The following is a 22,412-nucleotide window of genomic DNA, read 5'->3' as shown; positions in this document are numbered from 1 at the left end:
TAATTCGGAGCCTTGGATAACTGGATTTCAAGTTAATTATTTCATACAAAAGCCAATTGCTACCTGGAATAGCAATGGAAAAGGAATGCTGGTGTGACTACTGTTTCTGCTAACAGCATAAACAAACTAATTAATTCTGGAATGTTTGTTACATGCAATTCAAAATATTAAAATATTTTAAAATCACTTTTCTATAGGTGGTTCAGATAACATGGTGATTTTGGGGTTGAGGGGGGAAATATTTTAAAAGCAAAAACTGCTGCAGTTACTGGAAATGTTCAGCTGGTTGAACTGTAGTATCTAAAGGAAAGATATCTAAAGCTAAAACCCCTTGGTAGATTAAAGATGGAGATTAAAATGAAACTGTAAAAGGAAGTTTATGTTGATATTGGTATTCATTATTATTGGCTTTTTCTCATTAACAATGATGGTTGTCTTCCATGGGTCCAAAGATGACTGGTGAGGCCAATTTGGGATCTACAGACTTTATGGAATGTAGGGCATTTGTTAGCATGTGGAATGTCTGATTGTGCGCAGTCCGTTTGGGTCGTAGCGAGTTTGTTTCTCTGACGTACTTTTCATTTTTGTCATTGTGTTACAAAATGCTGGAATCCTTCCCACAGACACTGCTGCCAATTGATTTGATACAAGGAGATGGTCTCCTTGGAGTTGATTTTGTTCTTTATTCTTTAATGGGCATGTTTGTTGCTGGCAAGGCCAGGATTTATTGCCCATCCCCAATCGCCTTTGAAATAAATGGCCACTTCTACCATTGCGAGTCAACCACATCGCTGGACTCTTATGTAGGTCAGGTAGTAGATTTCCTTCCCAAAAGGGCAAGTATTTGTGAACCAGATGGGTTTTATGATTATTATGATATTGTGACAATCAATGATCGTTTCATGGTTCTCATTACTGAGGCTAGATTTCAATTCCAGATTTTATTAATTGAATTTAGATTCCACAAGCTGCAGTAGTGGAACCCATATTTCCAGAGTGTTAGCCCAGACCTCTAGATTACTAGTTCCAGTGATATTACTGTCTTCACCAATGTTGCATTTCTTTATGTTGGCTTTCACCACACTCTTAAAACGCTTCTTCTGTTCTTATCTGGTGTGTCTGCCCTGATTGAGCTGCTTTGCGAACCTGGTATATGACAAATGAACTATGACCAACCCAACAGCTATTGATCATAGCTTTGATGCTTGTGGTGCTTGCTTGTGTGATAACACTGATGTTGATGTGTCTGCCCACCCACTTGTAAGATCTTTTGAAAGCAGATAGTATGACTCCAGTGCTTTGAGATGTCTCTTGTACGTTGTCCATAATTTAACCCTGTACAGTAACGACTGCATAGTAGACCATGAACTTGGTTTCAGTAAACAAAGAGAACAAAGAACAATACAGCACAGGAACAGGCCCTTTGGACCTCCAAGCCTATTCCGGTCATGAAACCAAGCACTTCCTTGTGCCGTATGCCTCTCAATCCATCCTATCCATATGTTTGTCAAGATGCCTTTTGAACACCCTTGGTGTATCACAACTTCCCATGGCAATGAGTTCCAGGCACTCACCACCCTCTGTTTAAAATATCTGCTTTACACATCTCATCTAAACTTTGCCCCACGGACCTCAAACCTATGCCCCTGGTGATGACCCCTCCACCGTGGGAAAGAGTGCCCACCCATCCACTCTATCCATGCCCCATATAATCTTGTGGACCTCTATCAGGTTATCCCTCCGTCTCCATCTTTCTAATGAAAACTGTCTTGAGTCTATTCAGCCTCTCCACACAGCTAACACCTCCAGACCAGGCAACATCATGGTAAACCTCCTCAACACCCTTTCCAAAACCTCCACATCCTTCTGGTAGCGTGGCGACCAGAATTGTGCGGAATATTCCAAGTGCGGCCGTACCAAGGTTCTCTACAACTGTAGCATGACTTGCCAGTTTTTATACTCTATGCCCGTCCAATGAAGGCAAGCATTCCATATGCTTTTTTGACTACCTTGTCCACCTGTGTTGTCACCTTCAAAGACCTCTGGACCTCCATGCCCTGATCTCTGACTTTCTATATTCCTGAGAGTTTTACCATTTACGGTATATTTCCCCTCTATGTTAGACCTACCAAAATGCATTACCTCACATTTGACTGGATTAAACTCCATTTGCCATTTCTCTGCCCATGCCTCCAACCTATCTATGTCCTGCTATACTGACAATCCTCAACACTATCTGCCACTCCGCCAACTTTGGTGTCATCCGTGAACTTACTAATCAGACTGGCTGCATTTTCCTCCAAATCGCATGTTGATCAGTGATGATGTTGTATTCTTCAAACACCTCTCTGGTGGCAAAAGTCTGCTTCAGCAGATTTCATGAGATGCTGGATTTCTTCATTAATGTCAGCCTTCTGTGAGAGATAACTTGGACTGAAAGTGTTCCACATTTTCCAGGCACTCATCCTGAATCTTAATGAATGATGCTGGGGCGTGTGCATTTGGAACTTGTTAATGGAGGTTTTTGGTCTTCTGAATATTGAGTGCGAGTCCCATTTTCTCATGTGCTTCAGTAAATATACTTTGACAGTTCTCTGGAGATCTGTTTTCCACACGGCACTTACTGCAGCATCGGGATTATATTGGAATTCAGTGATTGAGGTCGGGGTGATCTTACTGTTTTGTTGGAGTTGCCTGAGATTAAATAATTTAATGTCAATGCCAGACATAAACTGCACTCTGAGGAGCTTGTCTCTAGTCCAATGGAGAATGGAAGCAAGAAAGATTGGGGGGGAAAAAAGAGTTGGAACGATAAAACACCTTGTTTTACCCCTGTCTTGACCACAAAATGGGTCTCGTGTGACTCTACCAACGTTGTCAACCTCGTACGCTGCAGGAAAGGATGTCCCAAAGCATGGTACATTGGTGAGACCATGCAGACGTGAATTGGTGAGACCATGCAGACGTGGCGACAACGGATGAACGGACATTGCGCGACAATTGCCAGGCAGGAATGTTCCCTTCCAGTCGGGGAACGTTTCAGCAGTCAAGGGCATTCAGCCTCTGATCTCCGGATAAGCGTTCTCCAAGGAGGCCTTCAGGACGCGCGACAACACAGAATCGCCGAGCAGAAACTTATCGCCAAGTTCTGCACACATGAGTATGGCCTCAACCGGGACCTTGGATTCATGTCTCATTACATTCATCCCCCATAAACTGGCCCAGGCTTGTGAAATCCTACCAACTGTCCTGGCTTGAGACAATTCTCATCTCTTTAAGCTGGGGTTACCCCTCTCTCTGGCTCAGTAAAGACTTAATTACCTACAAATGCTTGCATTCAAAGTATCGTCTTGCATCTTTGACTTTGTCTATATGTTTCTGGAACATACCTCTTCGTTCACCTGAGGAAGGAGCAGTGTTCTGAAAGCTAGTGATTTGAAACAAACCTGTTGGACTTTAACCTGGTGTTGTGAGACTTCTTACAAAATGGGTCTGTAATGGATCCGTTTTTAAATATCGCTATTCTCATGTCATTATGGAGCAGCCGAAGAATGGGAACACATTTTGGAGGATATTCATACTTCAGAATCTTCAGTGCCTCACCGTTTAAAGTTGAAGGCCTTTTTCAAGTCACAAAATGCTATGTAAAGAGGTTGATGATGTTAAAGACATTTTTCTTGTTGGCAAGCTGTAAATATCACGTTGGCCATGCCTCTTGATGGTCTAAACCCACATTGATATTTGGGAAGTAGCCCTTCCAAGTGTAATAAGTCAATTCGGAAGTGTTCCTGTACTGATCTTTCCTGCAATGAAAAGCAAGGAGGATGTGATTTCCCCAGTTGAATTTGTCCCCTTCTTGAAACTTGACACGGTCATGCAGTCCTTGAGATCATTTGGGACTTCCTTTAGGATCTATAGGATCCCAGATCTGTAGGATGAGGGTATCGGGCTATAAAGTTAGTGCCTGTCCTCCGTACTTATAAGATTTCAGTGGGGCTTCCATCACCATCTGTTGCTTTGTTCTCTTTTGTGTAATGGTTTCATCACCAGCATTGGCATATTTCCAAGCTCATCTCTAATTGAGTGTTGTGGGATGGAGTTGAAAACACTTGTTCAGAATTAATTCTTGATTGAAAAGGTCTTCAAAACACTCCCTCCAATGAACGCTGACAGCTTCCCTTCCCTTGATCCGATCTCCACTGTTCTTGGGCCTCAGAGGAGTTGGTCCTTGGATACTTGGGGCCCTGTCTTTGTGGCAGTGAAGAAGCCACAGAAATCATTCATACGAGTCAGTGAGATGTGGAACTTCCTTTGCCTTGTCTGACCACCTCTTGCTCTTCATGTTGTGAATGCACCTTTGTATCGCTGCCTATACTTGTTGGTAAGCCAGCTTCTTTTGGGGCGGCATGGTGGTACAGTGGTTAGCACTGCTGCCTCACAGCTCCAGGGTCCCAGGTTTAATTCCCACGTCGGGTTACTGTCTGTGTGGAGTTTGCACTTGTTCTCTCTGTCTGCGTGGATTTCCTCCAGCTGCACCGGTTTCATCTCACTGTCCAAAGAAGTGCAGGTTAGGTGGATTGATCATGCTAAATTGCCCTTGGTGTCCAAAAGGTTAGATGAGGTTACTGGGTTACGTGGATAGGGTGGAGGTGTAGGCGTAAGTAGGGTACTCTTTCCAAGAGCTGGTGCAGACTTGATGGGCTAAATGGCCTCCTTCTGCACTATATATTCTATGATTCTTTTGCTTTGAGTTTGGGTCATTCCACGAGGTTCACAAGTTTTTGGCTTGTGGTCAATCGGTTCATTGATATACTGAACATTTTCATCAAACCAATCCAGATGTTTCCTGAAAAATCCAAGTACCTCTGCAGGCATTTGGAGACAAATTGAACATGAGGATATCCTAAGCATTATGGGGACACTTTTATCTGTTCTTGATCAAAGTACGTCGAAAGCCTTTCCCCAAGACTCTGTTGGAAACAGTCTCTTTTGATTGGATCCTTCAGAGCTTTGATGTTGAACTTTTGTGGATATCTGTTGCACCTGTTGTTTGGGAGCCAGTTTGATGGACATAATTATGGAAACCAAAATGGGGAGTTCTCGTCGGTGGTTTGGGAGGCATTAAAGGCAGTAGTGAGGAGTGAGGTCATCACGTTTAAGGCAACAGTGGATAGGGAGGTGTGGGAGTAGCGGCTGCAAGAAGTTTTGGAGATGCTTGGAAGATATGTGGAGAATCCGGAGCTGGGGCTATTGGTGAGGAGGAAGGAGTTGCAGGCAAGGTTTGACCTCCTGTCTACGTGGAGAGTAGTTCGACAGTTGAGGCAAGGGGGGGGTTTGTGTATGAGTATGGTGCAAAGGCCAGTCGATTGCTGGTGGGCCAGCTCAGTCAGCAGGCAGCGACGAGGGAGATCATGCAGATTAGGAGTGGAACCTGAGGGGTGGTGGTGGCTTCGGAGTAGATGAATAGGGTGTCTGAAGATTATTATAGTGGTTTATATAAGTTGAAGCCGCCGGAGGATGAGTTGGAGACGAAGCAGTGTCTGGAGGTGGGAGAGGAGGAGCGGGCTGGGTTAGAGGAGCCATTAGATTTGGAGGAAGTGAAGCCAGCGATTGGGAAGATGCAGTCAGGTAAGGCACCGGGGCTGGATGGGTTCCTGGTGGAGTTCTATAAAACATTTAAGGAGAGAGCAATGGCTGCCAGAGACAATAAGGCAGGCATCTATTTCATTGTCACTGAAAAAGGAAGGATCCGGTTGAGTGTGGGTTGTATAGGCCCATTTCTACGCTGAATGCGGATGCCAAGACATTGGCAAAGGTGTTGGCGATGAGGCTGGAGTAGTGTCTCCCAAAGATGTTGGGGAGGGATCAGATGGGGTTCGTTAAGGGCAGGCAGCTCTTGTCGAATGTGCAGCGGTTGCTGAATGTGGTGCTTTTTCCAGCAGGGGGAAAGGAGTTAGAGGGAGTGATGGCGTTAGATACGGAGAAAGCATTTGACAGAGTGAAGTGGTTCTTTGTTTGCGGTACTGGAGAAGTTTGGAATTGGGCCCAAGTTTGTGGCTTGGGTAAAATTGCTATACAAGGATCTGACAGCTTGTGTGCTGAGACGCAGTCAAGTACTTTCCACTATTTGGGGGAATGGGGCAGGGATACCCCATGCCCCACCTTGTTTGCTTTGGCAATTTGCCCTCTACCTTTGCGCTGAGGAGTTTGAGCTTATGGAGGGCGGTAGTGAAGTGTGGGGTGTGGAGTGTTGAGCACAGGATGTCTTTCAATGGAGGTGATTTACTATTGTACATTTTCGAACCGGGCCCTTCGGTGAGGGACATGACGGGATTGCTAGGAAAATTTTAGGCTTTTCTGGGTATAAATTGAATTTTGGGAAGAGTGCTTACTTTGTCATTTTGTCTTCAGGTGGAGGGGCAGGAGTGGAAGGATTGCCATTTAGGGTAGCGACAACTCACTTGGGTACTTGGGGATGCAGGTAGCGTGGGACTGAGCGTGACTCCGTAAGCTAAATTTCACGAACCTGGTGGGGAAGGTGAAGGAAGATCTGGGAAGGTGGGATAGTCTCCCTTTGTCGTTGGCTGGCCGGGTGCAGGCAGTCAAAATGAATATTTTGCCACGGTTTTTGTTTTTGTTCCAGTGTCTACCGGTCTTTTTGCCAAAGGCATTTTTCTGAGGGATGGATAGGCTGGCCCTGTTTGTGTGGCAAGGAAGGCTGTGAGGATAAGGAAGGCGGTGCCAAAGGGTGCAGCAGTGGGGGGTGGGGGCTTGGCTCTTCTGAATTTGATGCACTACTACTGCCGGCAAATGTGGAGAAGGTGCGGGGCTGGAGTAAGGAGACGGATGCTTTGTGGGTGCAGAGGGAGGCCATTCGACTCATCGAGTCTGCACCGACCCTCTGAAAGAGCTCATTACTTAGGCCCATGCCCTCACCCATCCCCATAACCCCATCTAACATTTTAGGCACTAAGGGGCAATTTATCATGGCCAATCCACATAATCTGAACATCTTTGGACTGTGGGAGGAAACTGGAGAACCCGGAGGAAACCCATGCTGACACGGGGAGAATGTGCAAACTCCACACGGTCATGCAAGGGGTCGGGATGCGGGCGTAAGCAACAGTGCCACTGCCGCTCACCCGGGGAAGTATTCTGGGAATGCCACAGTGGTAACCACACGAGGAGGGATTTGGGTATACACAGGTGCGGAATTTCACAAGAAAAGTTTTCCTGAGTGTACTGTTGGTGTTAAAATGTAGAATTAAAATATTTTTCAGAAACATAATTATATTATACAGTAGAGAATCAACTAAAGTGCAGTGTGCTAGGCCGCTGGTTTGTAATGCAGAATAAAGCCAGCAGCTCGGGTTCAATTCCCGTACCGGCTGACACGAACAGGTGCCGGAATGTGGCGACTAGGGGCTTTTCACAGTAACTTCATACTTGTGACAATAAAAGATGATGATTAATATTATTAAATTTGGAGAGTAAGGAGAGAGCATGAGAATAGGTTAGTTGGCAGCATAAAGGAAAACATTTTTTATAAGTAGTAAAAAGATAGTCAGGAATGTTGGGCAGATTCAGAAACAAAAAGATCATGTTATGGAGGTACAAGGCATAGCTGATGTAATAAATATGTACTTTGTATTTGACTTCACAAAAAGAATGCTTCAAATGTCACGGTAAAGAAGAATGTAGTACTAAAAATGAATAGGCAGTACTTGATGTTTGTGGTGCTCAAAGTAGAAAAGCCATCAGTGCAGATGGAATGCATCCCTGGATTCCTGAGGGAAATAGGTGTGGGAACAATGGAGTGTAAACCATAATCGTTTAATCTTCCTTGGATATGCTGATGAAGTCAGGGCCTAGTCTTATTAGGCCTGTCACCCCAAAGTTGGTTGAAATTATTTTGGGGGGGAATAATCCAGGAAAACAAATGCTACTTGGAATAATTTTAAAATAATTTTTATTGAAAGAGTTTTTCCATACAGACATTTACCCCTACTAATTTTTAAATTATTTACAACACAATCCCTCTAGGCAAATATCCCTCCCTCGCCCGCCCTCTCGCGCGCCCCAGCCCTCCCCCACCCCCCCCCCCCCCCCACCCCCCAAAGCAACAACTTAACAAACAAGGCAGCCTACAGTTCCCCCCCCCCCCCCCCCCGGGTTGCTGCTGCCACGACCCCGTACGCCTATCTCTGATCTAAAAAGTCAAGGAAAGGTTGCCACCCGCCTGGAGAATCCCTGTACCGACCCTCTCAGGGCAAATTTGATCCTTTCTAGCTGAATATAGCTAGCCATATCGTTAATCCAAGTTTCAACGCTTGGAGGCCTCGCGTCCTTCCATTGAATTAATATCCTTCGTCGAGCCACTAGGGACGCAAAGGCCAGTATTCCGGCCTCCCTAGCCTCCTGTACCCCCGGTTCTACCCCGACCCCAAAGATCGCAAGCCCCCATCCTGGTTTGACCCTGGACCCCACCACCTTCGACACCGTCCTTGCCACCCCCTTCCAGAACCCTTCCAGCACCGGACATGCCCAGAACATATGCACATGGTTCGCTGGGCTTCCCAGACATCTGACACACCTGTCCTCACCCCCAAAGAACCGGCTCATCCTTGTCCCCGTCATGTGAGCTCTATGCAGCACCTTAAATTGAATGAGGCTCAGCCTCGCACACGAGGAGGAAGAATTGACCTTCTCCAGTGCATCCGCCCACGTCCCGTCTTCTATCTGCTCTCCCAGCTCCCCTTCCCACTTGGCTTTCAGCTCCTCCCCTGATGCTTCTTCCGCCTCCTGCATTATCTTGTAGATGTCTGATATCTTCCCCCCTCCGACCCAGACCCCCGAGAGCACCCTATCACTCGCCCCCTTACTGGGGAGCAGGGGGAACCCCTCCACCTGCCGCCTAGCAAATGCCTTCACTTGTAAATATCTGAACATGTTTCCCGGGGGAGCTCAAACTTCTCCTCCAGCCCTCCCAGGCTCGCAAACCTCCCCTCTATAAACAGGTCCTTCAGCTGCCGTATGCCCACCCTGTACCAGCTCTGAAATCCCCCGTCGATGTTCCCCGGGATGAATCTATGGTTCCCTCTTATTGGCGCCGCCAACAGACCTCCCATTTCCCCCCTGTGTCGCCTCCACTGCCCCCATATCTTGAGGGTGGCCGCCACCACCGGGCTCGTGGTGTACCTCGTGGGGGGGAGCGGCCATGGTGCCGTTACTAGGGCCCCCAGGCTTGTGTTGCCACAGGACGCCCTCTCCATTCGTTTCCAAGCTGCCCCCTCCCCTTCCATCATCCACTTGCGCACCATTGACACATTTGCCGCCCAGTAATACCCCGAGAAATTGGGTAGTGCCAGCCCACCACTGTCCCTACTCCGCTCCAAAAAGACCCTCCTCACCCTTGGGGTGCCATGCGCCCACATGTAGCTCATGATGCTACTTGTCACCTTTTTGAAGAAGGCCCTAGGGAGGAAGATGGGCAAGCACTGAAATAAAAACAAGAACCTTGGGAGGACCGTCATTTTGATTGACTGCACCCTCCCCGCCAGCGACAACGGTACCATGTCCCACCTCTTAAATTCCTCCTCCATCTGTTCCACCAGCCTGGAAAAGTTCAACTTGTGGAGGGTCCCCCAGTTCCTTGCCACCTGCACCCCTAAGTACCTAAAGCTCTTTCCTGCTCGCTTGAAGGGGAGTCTCCCAATACCCTCTCCCTGATCCCCCGGGTGTATCACAAAAACCTCGCTTTTGCCCAAATTTAGTTTGTACCCCGAAAAGTCCCCAAACTCTGCTAATAGTTCCATTATCTCCGGCATTCCCCCTTCTGGGTCTGCCACGTACAGCAGTAGATCATCCGCATACAGTGATACTCGATGTTCCTCCCCTCCCCTAGTCAGTCCTCTCCACCCCCCTGAACCCCTCAGTGCCATCGCCAACGGTTCAATCGCCAGTGCGAAAAGTAGGGGGGATAGGGGACATCCCTGCCTGGTCCCTCGGTGGAGCCCGAAATACTCCGACCTCCTCCCGTTTGTCACTACACTCGCCGTCGGGGCCGAGTAGAGCAACTTCACCCACTTAATAAACCCTTCCCCAAACCCAAACCGTTCCAACGTCTCCCACAGGTACTCCCACTCCACCCTATCGAATGCCTTCTCCGCGTCCAGCGCTACCACTATCTCAGCCTCCCCCTCCACTGCCGGCATCATAATTACATTCAGCAATCTCCGCACGTTCGTGTTGAGCTGCCGCCCCTTCACGAACCCTGTCTGGTCCTCATGGATTACCCCTGGCACACAATCCTCTATTCTAGCTGCCAGGATCTTTGCCAGCAACTTGGCATCCACGTTCAGAAGCGAGATAGGCCTGTAGGACCCGCACTGCACGGGGTCTTTATCCCGCTTCAATATCAGGGAGATCAGAGCCTGCGACATTGTCGGGGGCAGAACCCCCCCCTCTCGCGCCTCATTAAAGGCTCGTACCAGTACCGGTCCCACCAAGTCCACATTTTTCTTGTAGAATTCCACCGGGAACCCATCTGGCCCCGGCGCCTTCCCCGCTTGCATCTGACCTATTCCCTTGACTAGCTCCTCTAGCCCTATTGGCGCCCCCAGCCCTTCTACCAGCCCCTCCTGGACCCTTGGGAACCTCAATTTGTTTAGGAAGTCCTCCATTCCCCCTCTCCTCGTCGGCGGCTCAGACCGATACAACACCTTGTAAAAATCCCTGAAGACCCCATTCACTTCTTGCCCCTTCTGCACTACCTTCCCGCCCCTCTCCTTCACTCCCCCAATCTCCCTAGCCGCATCTCGTTTGCGAAGCTGGTGTGCCAGCATCCTGCTCGCCTTTTCCCCATACTCATAGGCCGCGCCCTGTGCCCTTCTCCACTGCGTCTCTGCCTTCCTGGTGGTCAGCAGGTCGAACTTGACCTGCAGGCTGCGCCGTTCTCCCAGCAGCCCCTCCTCTGGTGCCTCCGCATATCTCCTATCCACTTCCAATAGCTCCCCCACCAGCCTCTCCCTCTCCTGCCTCTCCTTTCTTTCTCTGTGTGCCCTTATGGAGATCAGCTCTCCCCTGATCACTGCCTTCAGGGCCTCCCAGACCATCCCCACCTGCACCTCACCCGTGTCGTTCAAGTCCAGATAGCTCTCAATGCTCTTCCGGACCCTTTTACACACCTCGTCGTCCGCTAACAGCCCCACATCCAGCCGCCACAGCGGACGCTGGTCCCGCGCCTCCCCCATTTCCACATCCACCCAATGTGGTGCATGATCAGAGATCGCAATGGCCGAGTACTCAGCTTCCCGTACCCTCGGGATCAGCCCCCTGCTCAACACGAAGAAATCGATTCTGGAGTACACTCTATGGACGTGGGAGAAAAAGGAATACTCCCTCGCCCTCGGCCTACCAAACCTCCATGGGTCTACTCCTCCCATCTGCTCCATGTACCCCCTCAGCACTTCTACCGCTGCCGGCCTCCTATTGGTCCTTGAGCTCGATCTGTCTAGCCCGGGGTCCAGCACTGTGTTAAAGTCCCCCCCCATGATCAAGCCCCCTGCCTCCAGTCCCGGAATGAGGCCCAATAGGCGCCTCATAAAACCCGCGTCATCCCAGTTCGGGGCATATACGTTGACCATCACCACTTTCTCCCCCTGCAGCTTACCCTTCACCATCACATACCTACCCTCCTTATCCGCCACCACCTCCTCCGCCACGAACGACACCCTCTTTCCCACCAGAATCGCCACCCCCCGGTTCTTTGCGTCCAATCCAGAGTGGAACACCTGTCCCACCCACCCCCTTCTCAGGCGAACCTGGTCCACTACCTTCAAATGGGTCTCCTGTAACATTGCTACATCAGCCTTCAGTCCCTTCAGATGTGAGAATACCCTTGATCTCTTGACCGGCCCGTTCAGCCCCCTCACGTTCCAAGTGATCAGCCGGGTCGCGGGACGACCCGCCCCCTTCCCCTGCCGATTAGCCATGTCCTGTTCCTGCTCGCCCCGGGTCGACCCTCCCCTTCTGACCCGCTCCCCATGGCGATGTCCCCCTCCCCCCACCTCTCCAGTCCTCCACTTCCCGTTTCTGGTCTTTACAGCAGCAACCCGGTGTCCCTCCCTAAACCCCCCCCCCCCCCCCCCCCCCCCCCAGGCTAGGACCCCTCCTAGCCGCGATGTACCCTCCATCGTACTCCCGTAAGTCAGCTGGTTCACGCTGACCCGGCCGCTCCTGCCACACTCCGACTCCCCCCGGCTTGGGGGGGGGGGGGGGGGGGGGCTTCCCCCCCCCCTTGCCACTCCTCCCTGGCCCCGCTCCAGCGCGGGAAAGGTCGCCATTGCTAGCCACGCCCCGCACTCCTCTCCTCCCCCCTCCTCTGCCCCGCGCGCGGGAAAACAGAGGAAAGCCCGCGCTTTCGCCCTGCCACACCCCACCCCGCCATCTTCAGTTCCACCCCCGTCCCCGTCCATGCCTGTAAAGAGCCCCCCCTAGGAGCCCATATCCCCGATCTGCTCTCCCCCCCCGTCCCGCCTCCCCAACTTAACATTATAAATAACAGATAGATAACCAATAACAATGTACTTAACAGTCGCCCTCTACCAAACAGCATAAGTAACCATAAATAACCATGAATAACCACAATAACAATAACTAAGGGAAGTTGGCAAAGGGGGGAAAAAACATCAGAAGAAAAACCCCCAGCAAGAGTTCAAGATCCAAACAAAGAGTTCAGCTGAAAGTACCCGAGCGGCTGCGGCCGCCAAGTATCCCCTGGGTCTAATTCGAGTCCAGTTTCTCTTCCTGTACAAAGGCCCACGCCTCCTCTGAGGACTCAAAATAGTGGTGTTGGTTCCTGTAGGTGACCCACAAGCGCGCTGGCTGCAGCATTCCGAACCTGATCCGTTTTGCATGTAGCACCCCCTTCGTCCGGTTGTACCGGGCCCGCCGCTTTGCCACCTCCGCACTCCAGTCCTGGTAGACCCTCACCGTCGAATTCTCCCACTTGCTGCTCCTTTCCCTCTTGGCCCACTCCAGCACTCTCTCACGGTCGCTGGAACCGCACCAGCACCGCCCTCGGGGGCTCATTTGCTCTTGGCTTCCTAGCCATGACCCTGTAGGCCTCTTCCAGCTCCAGGGGCGAAGGGACGGCCCCTGCCCCCATCAGGGAGCTCAGCATTTCTGCTACATATCCCGGGAGGTCTGACCCCTCCAGGCCTTCTGCCAGGCCCAAGATCCTCAGGTTCTTCCGCCTCATTCGGGTATCCAGCTCCTCAAAACGGCTCTGCCATTTCAGGTGGAGTGCCTCGTGCACCTCTACCTTTCCCACGAGGACCGTGGCCTCCTCCTCCCTCACAGTCATCTCCTGCTGCAGCTCCCGAATCGACGCCTCTTGGGTCGCCTGGGCTCCCATCAGCCTGGTGGTCGTCGCATTCATTGACTCCAAGAGCTCCATTTTCAGCTCCTTAAAGAAGCGCAGGAGAGCGGCCTGCTGCTCCTCCGCCCATTTCCTCCATTCCTCGGGTACGCCACCGGCCGCCATTTTGGTCTTCTTCCCCCGCTTTTTTTGGGGAGCTGCTGTTGCTTTCTTTACCACCCCACTCCGGGTACCGACCATAAAGTTGGTCTGGTTCTCTTCAGGGAGCCTTCCCCCACCGGGATTTGTCCTTACAGCGCCGTTGGGGCCCTCCAATCGGCCCGAAAACACCTTTGTAGCAGGAGCAGCCAAACGTGCGACTTAGCTGGTCATAGCCGCAACCGGAAGTCGCTACTTGGAATAATAAACTACAGTGTACAAAATGCGTTAAAGGCAAATTGTATCTGACAAATTTCACTGAATTCATTTGTATAACAGAGGGATGATGATGACAAATAGGTAATGTGCATCTGCACATTCGAAAGGGGCTTGTTAGCAAATTGAAGCTTGTGAGATTAAAGAGACTTTAGCAACTAGATATAAATTTTACTAAAGGACACAAAGTTGTGCATAGCAGTGAATCACAAACAGAAAATGCGGCTTGGCAGCATCTGTGGAGAGAGAAAAAAATTACATTTTCAGTCTGTAGATCTATCCCGATCTACATCTCCAGGGGGCCTTTTTCAAAGCACTAGACAAACTAATAATGTCGTTTGTATGGGGGGGGGGGGGGGGGGGGGTGTGTGTGTGCAACAACCATAGGTTCACACCAGCGCTTTAAAAAGTGGGGACAGGACGGAGGGACACTGACAGTGAGGGATCTATACGGATGGCAGGTTCGCAACACTGGCCGAACTGATGGAGAAATCCCAGCTAGCCGGGGGAACGAGCTAAGGTACTTGCAACTCACAAAATTCCTGCGAAAGGAGACAAGGACGTACCCATAACCGCCATGACAGACATGACTGGAAGAGTTACTGGACGCAAGCATCCTAGATAAAGGGAACTGTAGCGACATGTACGAATGACTGGTAGAAAGGGCCGATGCAACAAGAAAGAAATGGGAAGAAGACCTGAGGATTGAAATAGGGTGGGGACTCTGGAGTGAAGCACTGCATAGGGTCAACTCCACCTCCACGTGCGCAAGGCTCAACCTGACGCAACTAAAAGTAGTACATAGAGCTCACTTAACAAGAACTCAAATGAGTAGGTTCTTCCCGGAGGTGGAGGATAAATGTGAACGGTGCCAAGGAGGCCTGGCTAACCACGTGCCCACATGTTCTGGTCTTGCCCTAGACTTGTGGAGTACTGGACAGCCTTCTTTGAGGCAATGTCCAAAGTGGTGGGGATGAGGGTGGAGTCATGCCCGAAAGTGGCGGTCGGGGGGGGGGTTTGAAGGATATGGGAGAAAGACGGGACGAACGGCCAAAGCGGAGGTAAACGCATAACAACAAGGGTAGCGAAAACTGTCCAGGAGAAGCAAGTAACACCACCAACATTAGATCCATTCTTGTATTGCCCCCTCTGTATTGAACATAACTACTGTAGTTGTTTCTCCGCCCACCCCCACCCTTCCACACACACATGCCTACTTATTTGTTAAACGTAATATTGCACAACTCTTAAAGAGCTAAAGAGAGGGAGAAATATAATAGATTATATACTGTATAAGGGAGGGTGGAGCAGCTGGAACAAAGTAGAAATTGCTAGGTGGGAGCTAGGAGAGATTGCAACAAAGATATGAAAGGAAACAGTGGCAGTGTGAAGGGTGATACAAGGTGCTATTAGTGGCATTAAAGGCAAGATGTCATAATGCGTTACGGAGAAACAAAGGTCAGTGCTTAGTGAAGACAAAACAAAAGAACAAGTGATGATGGCCCAGTGGGGAAGATAAGTGGTTGTATTGGGGCAGAAAATGTTTTGTATATTTTAAAAGATGGAGGAGAAAGGTCACAGTCTAAAGTTGCTGAGACCTGAGAGGAGTCAATGGTTGTTTTATAGACCGGAGGGAAGTATACAGCATTGTTCTCCCTGACACCACTTGTTTTGGTACATTAATGACCTGAGCATATGTAGGACACAATTTCAAGGTTTGCAGCTGACATGAAACTGGAAAATGTTGTAAAGATAGTAATATGCTTCAAATGGTCATAGACTGGTGAAATTGGAACATATGACAGATGAACTTTAATGTATGATGTGATGCTTTTTTGGTAGGAAGAATAAGCTCCTCTCCCTTAGCACTGCACTGAAATGTCAGCTCAAGGTTATAATGCTGTAATCCTGGAGGTTTCTATTAAGTCCACACCCTTCAGACTTGGTGGCAAAATGGCTGCAAACTGGACCATCCTCCATGCCTTTCCCTCCCTTTCTGAAGATATATTGTCAAAATAACTTCAGGTAACAGCAAGCTTGTAAGTGTCCTGTGCACTCTTTTATTTTTTGCTTTGCAAAAATTGTTCCATCTAAAAATTGATCTTTCAGAAAATGGCAATATATAATAAATACTGTCATTGTTGTCTGTCACTTCCCTATATATTGCGTAAATAGATATGAAGGGGTGGTTATTTTCTATTCACTGTCACTTTTCTAAAATAAATGGGAAGTGATTTACTTAATCCCCGAAAATCTGTGCTACTTGTATCTGTTAAATAGTCTAGTAAAAGCTAAGGTATGTACCTGTAATATTAATTGACAGACCAGTTTCCTTTATTGATGAATCATTTATAAAATATGAATCCGGGTTCACCCTTCTTGCAGTTGCACCAGATCAATTTGAGATGCAGTTTGAATAGTGAAGCTGACAGCAGCACTTTAATCCTAAATCTAAAATGCATTTAACGATTTTTTGGACATTGAAACCAACTGGGTATTATGGGATACCATGAGTCTTTCTTAGGATGGTGTTTGGATGGAGATTTTTAAAATTTTTTGTATTTTCAAGATTGTTTCAAAAGATGATTTACTCAGCCGCTCAAAAGTTGAGAAGCTGCTAAGTGATGGCCAGGTGCTTTGTACACAGGAAATGAAGTTGTTGTTCCAATCTGTTCCTGCAAAATGTGGTTAGGTATTAGTGGGATAAGGGCTTATTTGTTTGATCTCTTGTTGTATGGAGTGGAGGAAGCAGGGGGAAGGATTTTAATTACAAATTAATAATTAGTGTGATTGCTGCATTGGGTAGTGAGCTAAAATTTATATTTCCTAACTTGAGTATGCGTATGTAGATGTTTCTGTCAGAAACTAATTCATGAGAGACTAGGATCCATTGGTAAGCATATTAATGGGCCCTAATTTGCTTTGTCTGTGCATCTGCCTGCCTCTGCTGAATGACAAACTTGCCCTGTATATTTACGTTTTCATATTTTACATGGAAAATTCCTGCAAATGTGAACTAATAGCGTCAGTCCGGGAAACTGGGCATCAAGGACCTGAGTGAACAGGGTGCATCTCCTTAAACAATCGGAATGAGGGATTATTAAATTATCAGCGCATTAATGGAGAAGGAAGTATCCATGATGGTGGGAAAATTCAATGTTAAATTGAGTACAGAAGGAAATGAATGGGGACAAATTTTTGCTTGAAACTAAAAGGAAATAAATGCATTTTTAAAATCTCGCAATTCTTAACTACAATCCGGTACTAGATTGCTTGATTACTAGCAATTAACTCTTTTACGTTGTTAAAAGGTTTCTTAGTCTTGAAATTACTAGCTCTGACGAAGATTCATCCAGACTTGAAACGTTAGCTCTATTCTTCTTCCACCGATGCTGTCGGACCTACTGAGATTTTTCAATATTTTGTTATTGTTTGAAATTACTTTGTCTACCATGCAAATTCAACAACTTTCCACCATTCAATGTATCTCAGTGGAGAGAGAGAGAGGCAATGAAATGCCATTTCAGAAATAAAACGTCAGATGAGCACAGTTTGGACAACATTTAGATTTTTGAGTTGAAACCCACATCTACCCTGTGCCTGAATTTTCTGTACAATCTTTGCACTAATAACAGCAAGCAGCATTAGCCGTGTTATTTTGACAGTGAAATCTGGACCATTGTTTTCTTTGATCAGAATATATCTGCAACATTTTTACATTTGTCCTTTTACTCTTTTTTTTTTCACAGACTTCTCCTACTGGAGGGAGGGCCAGGTTCTGCCTCTTGCTTGCTCGGAAACAAACATATGGTGTCTTGGGGTTTTGAGGATATGCTGTCTGCACCGGAGAGCAACAACAGTTCCAGTGACAACAAAGGTACATCTTTTTTCCTTTGATCAAGTTTGAACAAAAGAGAAAGAAAGGAGATGATAATGTGAGCAATGAAAATTTATGTAGAATCATGAATTTTTCAAATTTCAGAACAAACTTGTGTAATGGCAATGCGGCAATTACTTTATTAAAGCAATCCAGTAAAATAAGGGTGGGGTAATGTGAAGGAGCAGATCCTTCTATATGAATCCACATTACAGATAAGTGGTATAAAAGAGAGCACGGGGTGATTTAATACTGGTTTTTTTTTAAAGCTTCCTTATGATTGGGATGCAGTTCATTTTGAGTAGTTGGCATATATTGTGTGATGTGAGGCAAAAGTGATGGTGAATTAATGATATGGAATATTTTCGTTCCGGAAGTACTGTGGTGTTTTTTGCCCTCAGGACGAGGAATGATAGTTGAGTATTTCAAGGGAAGTGCAGCGTATAAAGTTCCTTCTATAAAGCCACGGCAGTTGACCACTAATCCAATAGTAGTGTGACATTACGATAAAATAACACGCCTTCAAATTCTAAACGGGTTACAAAATTTTGGATAATGATTGGTGCTGATGCCGGTCATGTGAAATGCTATGTTTCTGTTTATTTCTGACCTTTTTCTATTTGACCTTTTTTCCTGCTTTAATGTCATCTCCGATATCCATTACTTCCTGCTTTGTTTGTTCAACTTTTCATTCTGAAATTTTCTCCTGCTTTTTGTCCTTTTTTTCGTCCCAATGTTTCTTGATCTGACTTCTGGCCTATGTTCCAGCCCCTTTCACTATCTGCCATTTTCTGGCTTGCTGTGCAGCTGAGATTTGGTTTCACAGCATCACTTGCAGCTTGCAGAAATGATTGGAGAGAAGCTAATATATTTGCCACATCTCCCTGAAAGCACAGGGAGCCATATTGATTGTAGCTTTCGAGACCCAGTATCTGAAATGAGAATCAGAATTATTGAACTTAAAACAAAAACTGCAAATGTTGAAAATCTGAAATTATAACAAGTTGTAAAGTAAAGAGAATGACTGGTTATGACCTTTTCAGGTACATCTCATTGGAACTAAATCAGAAGAGAATGGGCATATCAGGAAGTATGGAAAAATAGAGAAAGTGGTAGAGAGCTAACACATTACACTTCTTTCCCATTGGATCTCAGAGGGAATGTTAAGAAAACCCAAATGAAAATGTGAATGCAAATAGTTTTATGGACGAAGAAAACATATAACTGGAAAACATTTTAGGAGTTAGAGCAAATACCTTCTTACCGTTAGAAAGCAAATTCTGTTTTCTACAGTATTATCGTTAGTCTTTTTTCTGGCTTTTACTAATCATTACCATTGCCTAATCCTTTTTTTAAAAATATTTTTTATTCTCCTTTTTCACATTTTCTCCCAAATTTACACCCACCAACAATAAACAATCAGTAACAAATATGTCAATCCCCATATCAATAACAACGATCCCATCCTTCCACCAAACCCCAAACATTAGCCCGCATGTTCACACAAACAAACGATAAAAAGGAATTATGGATCACCCATAGTCGCCACTAACACACACCGACCCCCTCCCACCCACACGCTCCAACTAATGTTCGATGTTATCCAGTTCTTGAAAGTGCATGATGAATAATGCCCATGAATTGTAGAACCCCTCCACCCTTCCCCTCAGTTCAACGTAACCTTCTCAAAGAGTCAAGAATTCCAACAGGTCCCCTGCCACGCCAGGGCACAGGGTGGAGAAGTTGATCTCCACTCTGACAGGATCCGCTTTTGGGCAATCAACGAGGCGAAGGCTACAACATCTGCCTTCGCACCCGTTTCCAACCCTGGTAGTGGTCTAATAGTTAAAATGTAATTTAGTGCTGATGTTCATTTTTCCAAAATGATTTAATAATCCCATGCACGCTTTTAAAAACATTTTTGGGCTTTTGTGTTTAATACAATTCATTGAAGTAAATGCTACAGCTTTCATCAAGAAATACAAGGCAAATTCTTCAGGTGTGCTGTTGTGCATTTCTGCACGGGTTTCCAGCACCAGTAATATCACCTATAATGGCAGCAGATATTGATTTGGGGGTGAAGCTACTCATTGATGAACCCACTGTCCTGATTCCTCAGAATTTTTTGCTTAACCTGACGTGTTTGCTTTTCCTGGCTCAACTATTGGAAGTTGTTGCCAGAATTTGCATTTCCTCCTTAAATTAACGCATGGATTCAGCACCTTCCGCTGACTTTCCTGCTTCTGTAAGAACAAGCATTGCTAATTGGGATAGATTTTGAACCGATCTAACAACTCAGAAGCATTGAGACACAGAGATTTGGGTGGCAGGTCCACAGATCCTTAAAAGTGGTAGCACAGGTGGAAATGGTGGTAAAGAAAGCATATACATAGAGCATACAGTGCAGAAGGAGGCCATTTGGCCCATTGAGTATGCACCAACCCACTTAAGCTCTCACTTCCACCCTATCACCTTAACCCAATAACCCCATCTAACCTTTTTTGGTCATTAAGGGCAATTTATCATGGCCAATCCACCGAACCTGCACGTCTTTAGACTGTTTGAGGAAACCGGAGCACCCGGAGGAAACCCACGCAGACACTGGGAAAGCGTGCAGACTCTGCACAGACAGTGACCCAAGTCGGGAATCGAACCTGGGACCCTGGCGCTGTGAAGCCACAGTGCTAATCACTTGTGCTACCCGTAAATATGGCATGCTTGCCTTCATAGGATGGGGTATCGAGTATAAAAGCTCAAAAATTATGTTAGTTATATAGAACATTGGTTCGACCACATTTGGAATACTGTGTCCAGTTCTGGTCACTGCACTACAGAAGGAAGCTTTGGAGAGAGTACAGAAAATGTTTACCAGGATGTTGTCTGGTATGGAGGGTATTGGCTATGAGGAGAGATTGAATAAACTGGAATTGTTCTCCCTAGAGAGATGGAGGCTGAGGGGCTACCTGATAGAAGTTTATAAAATTATGAGGGGTATAGATAGGGTGAACAATTGGAGGCTTTTTCCAGGGGGGAAATGACAATTACAAGAGGGCACAAGTTCAAGGTGAGGGGGGATAGGTTCAGTGGAGATATGCAGGGGAAGTTTTTTTTATACAGATGATGCTGGTGGTCTGGAATGGACTGCCAAGTGAGGTAGTTGAGGCAGATACATTAGCAACCTTTAAGACTTAGCTGGATAGGCACACGAACAGACTGTGTTTAGAAGGATATAGGCGGTTGGTCCAGATTGGACTCTTGATCAGTCAGGCTTGGGAGGCCCGAAGGGCCTATTCCTGTGCTGTATTCTTCTTAAGACGGGCACCTATGAGGCGCTGTGGGCCGTTGGCAGCAGCAGAATTGTATCCAACCACAATATGTAAACTCATGGCCTGGTATATCCTCCACTCTACCACAACCATAAAGCCATGCGATCAACCCTGGTTCAGGGAAGAGTGCAGAAGAGCATGCCAAGGGCAGCACTAGACATGTTTAAAAATGAGGTATCAACCTGGTGAGAATACAACACAACTACTTGTGTGTTAAATAGTGAAAGTTGCATCTGATCGAGCTGAGCGACCCCACAACCAATGCATCAGATCTCAGCTCTGCAGTCCTGCTGCATCTAGTCGTGAATGATGGTGGAGATATGAACATATAAATTAGGAACAGGAGTAGGCTTTTCAGTCTCTCGTGTCTCTGCCATTCGATAAGATCATGGCTGATCTGATTGTCACCTTGCCTCCACATTCCTGTCTACTCTGAGAACCTTTCACCCCCTTGCTAATCAAGGATCTATCTACCCTCCTTAAATATTCTAAGGTTCTGCTTCCACTGCTTTTTGAGGAAGAGAGTTTGAGTCACGGTCCTCTGAGCGAAAAAGATTCTCCTCATCTCAGTCTTAAATGAGCGACTCTATATTTTTAAACAATGATTCCTAGTTCTAGATTCTCAGAGAAGAGGAAACATTCTCTCCATATCCACCCTGTCAATGCCCCTCAGGATCTTAAAAGGTTTTGATCAAGTCTCTACTTTCTTTTCTAATCTCGAGTGGATACAAACTTAACCTTTTCAAAAATAAGAACCCGCCCATTCCTGGTATTAGTCTTGTAAACTTTCTCTGAACTGCTTTTAATGCATTTACATCTTTCCATAAATAAGAGGACAAATACTGTATGCAATACGACAGCCCGCCATTCGCTGGCAGTGGGATTTTCTGGCACCATGCCGTAAACAGGGTTTCCTGTTGTAAGCTCCAGGAAACACGAGCGAGGGAATCCCGCCGACTGGAAATTCCAGCCTATGTGTAGGTAACAGTGAGGAGGGAACTCCGTCCCTTTCTCCTCAATCCTTCTGCAAGCCCATGCCCTATCCGTACTCTGACCAGTCAAATCCCACAGGCAGTGTTTTCGATGTAAACAAAGCTGCTGCTGACTTTAGAGATTGTCGGTCAATGTTTTAAAATCATCTCTATGCAGAATCTGGAAAGATCACCAATCCCAGCATAAAACCTTTAGGCCTGTATATGAATAACTTTCTTTTGGACACAAACAATTTAACTTATTCTCCCAAGTGTTTGCGTGTATGAGAGAGAACATTTGAGTTTTTTGGGGAAGATCATGTGTTCAGTGTAATAAATACCATTTCATTTTCTTTTAAATATTTCCGTTTTTCTAATCTCTCCACAAACTGCAATCCCTCATTTCTGGTACCATTCTGGTAAACCTCTGCACCCTTGCAAAA

General features: G+C 46.8%; 1 protein-coding gene across 1 annotated transcript in view; it reads left to right on the top strand.

The window, feature by feature from the left end:
* Positions 1-22,412, top strand: part of LOC119951523 (probable E3 ubiquitin-protein ligase HECTD4) — a 415,771-nt gene that overhangs the window by 54,067 nt on the left and 339,292 nt on the right. The window contains 1 exon segment of the mRNA XM_038774748.1: positions 17,545-17,672. Within this exon segment, the coding sequence (XP_038630676.1) occupies positions 17,545-17,672 (128 nt within the window).

Source organism: Scyliorhinus canicula, chromosome 1 (genome assembly GCF_902713615.1).
Source record: "Scyliorhinus canicula chromosome 1, sScyCan1.1, whole genome shotgun sequence".
Lineage (NCBI taxonomy): Eukaryota > Metazoa > Chordata > Chondrichthyes > Carcharhiniformes > Scyliorhinidae > Scyliorhinus > Scyliorhinus canicula.
Note: the sequence above shows the minus strand (reverse complement) of the source record. Positions and strands in the feature narration are given on the sequence as shown.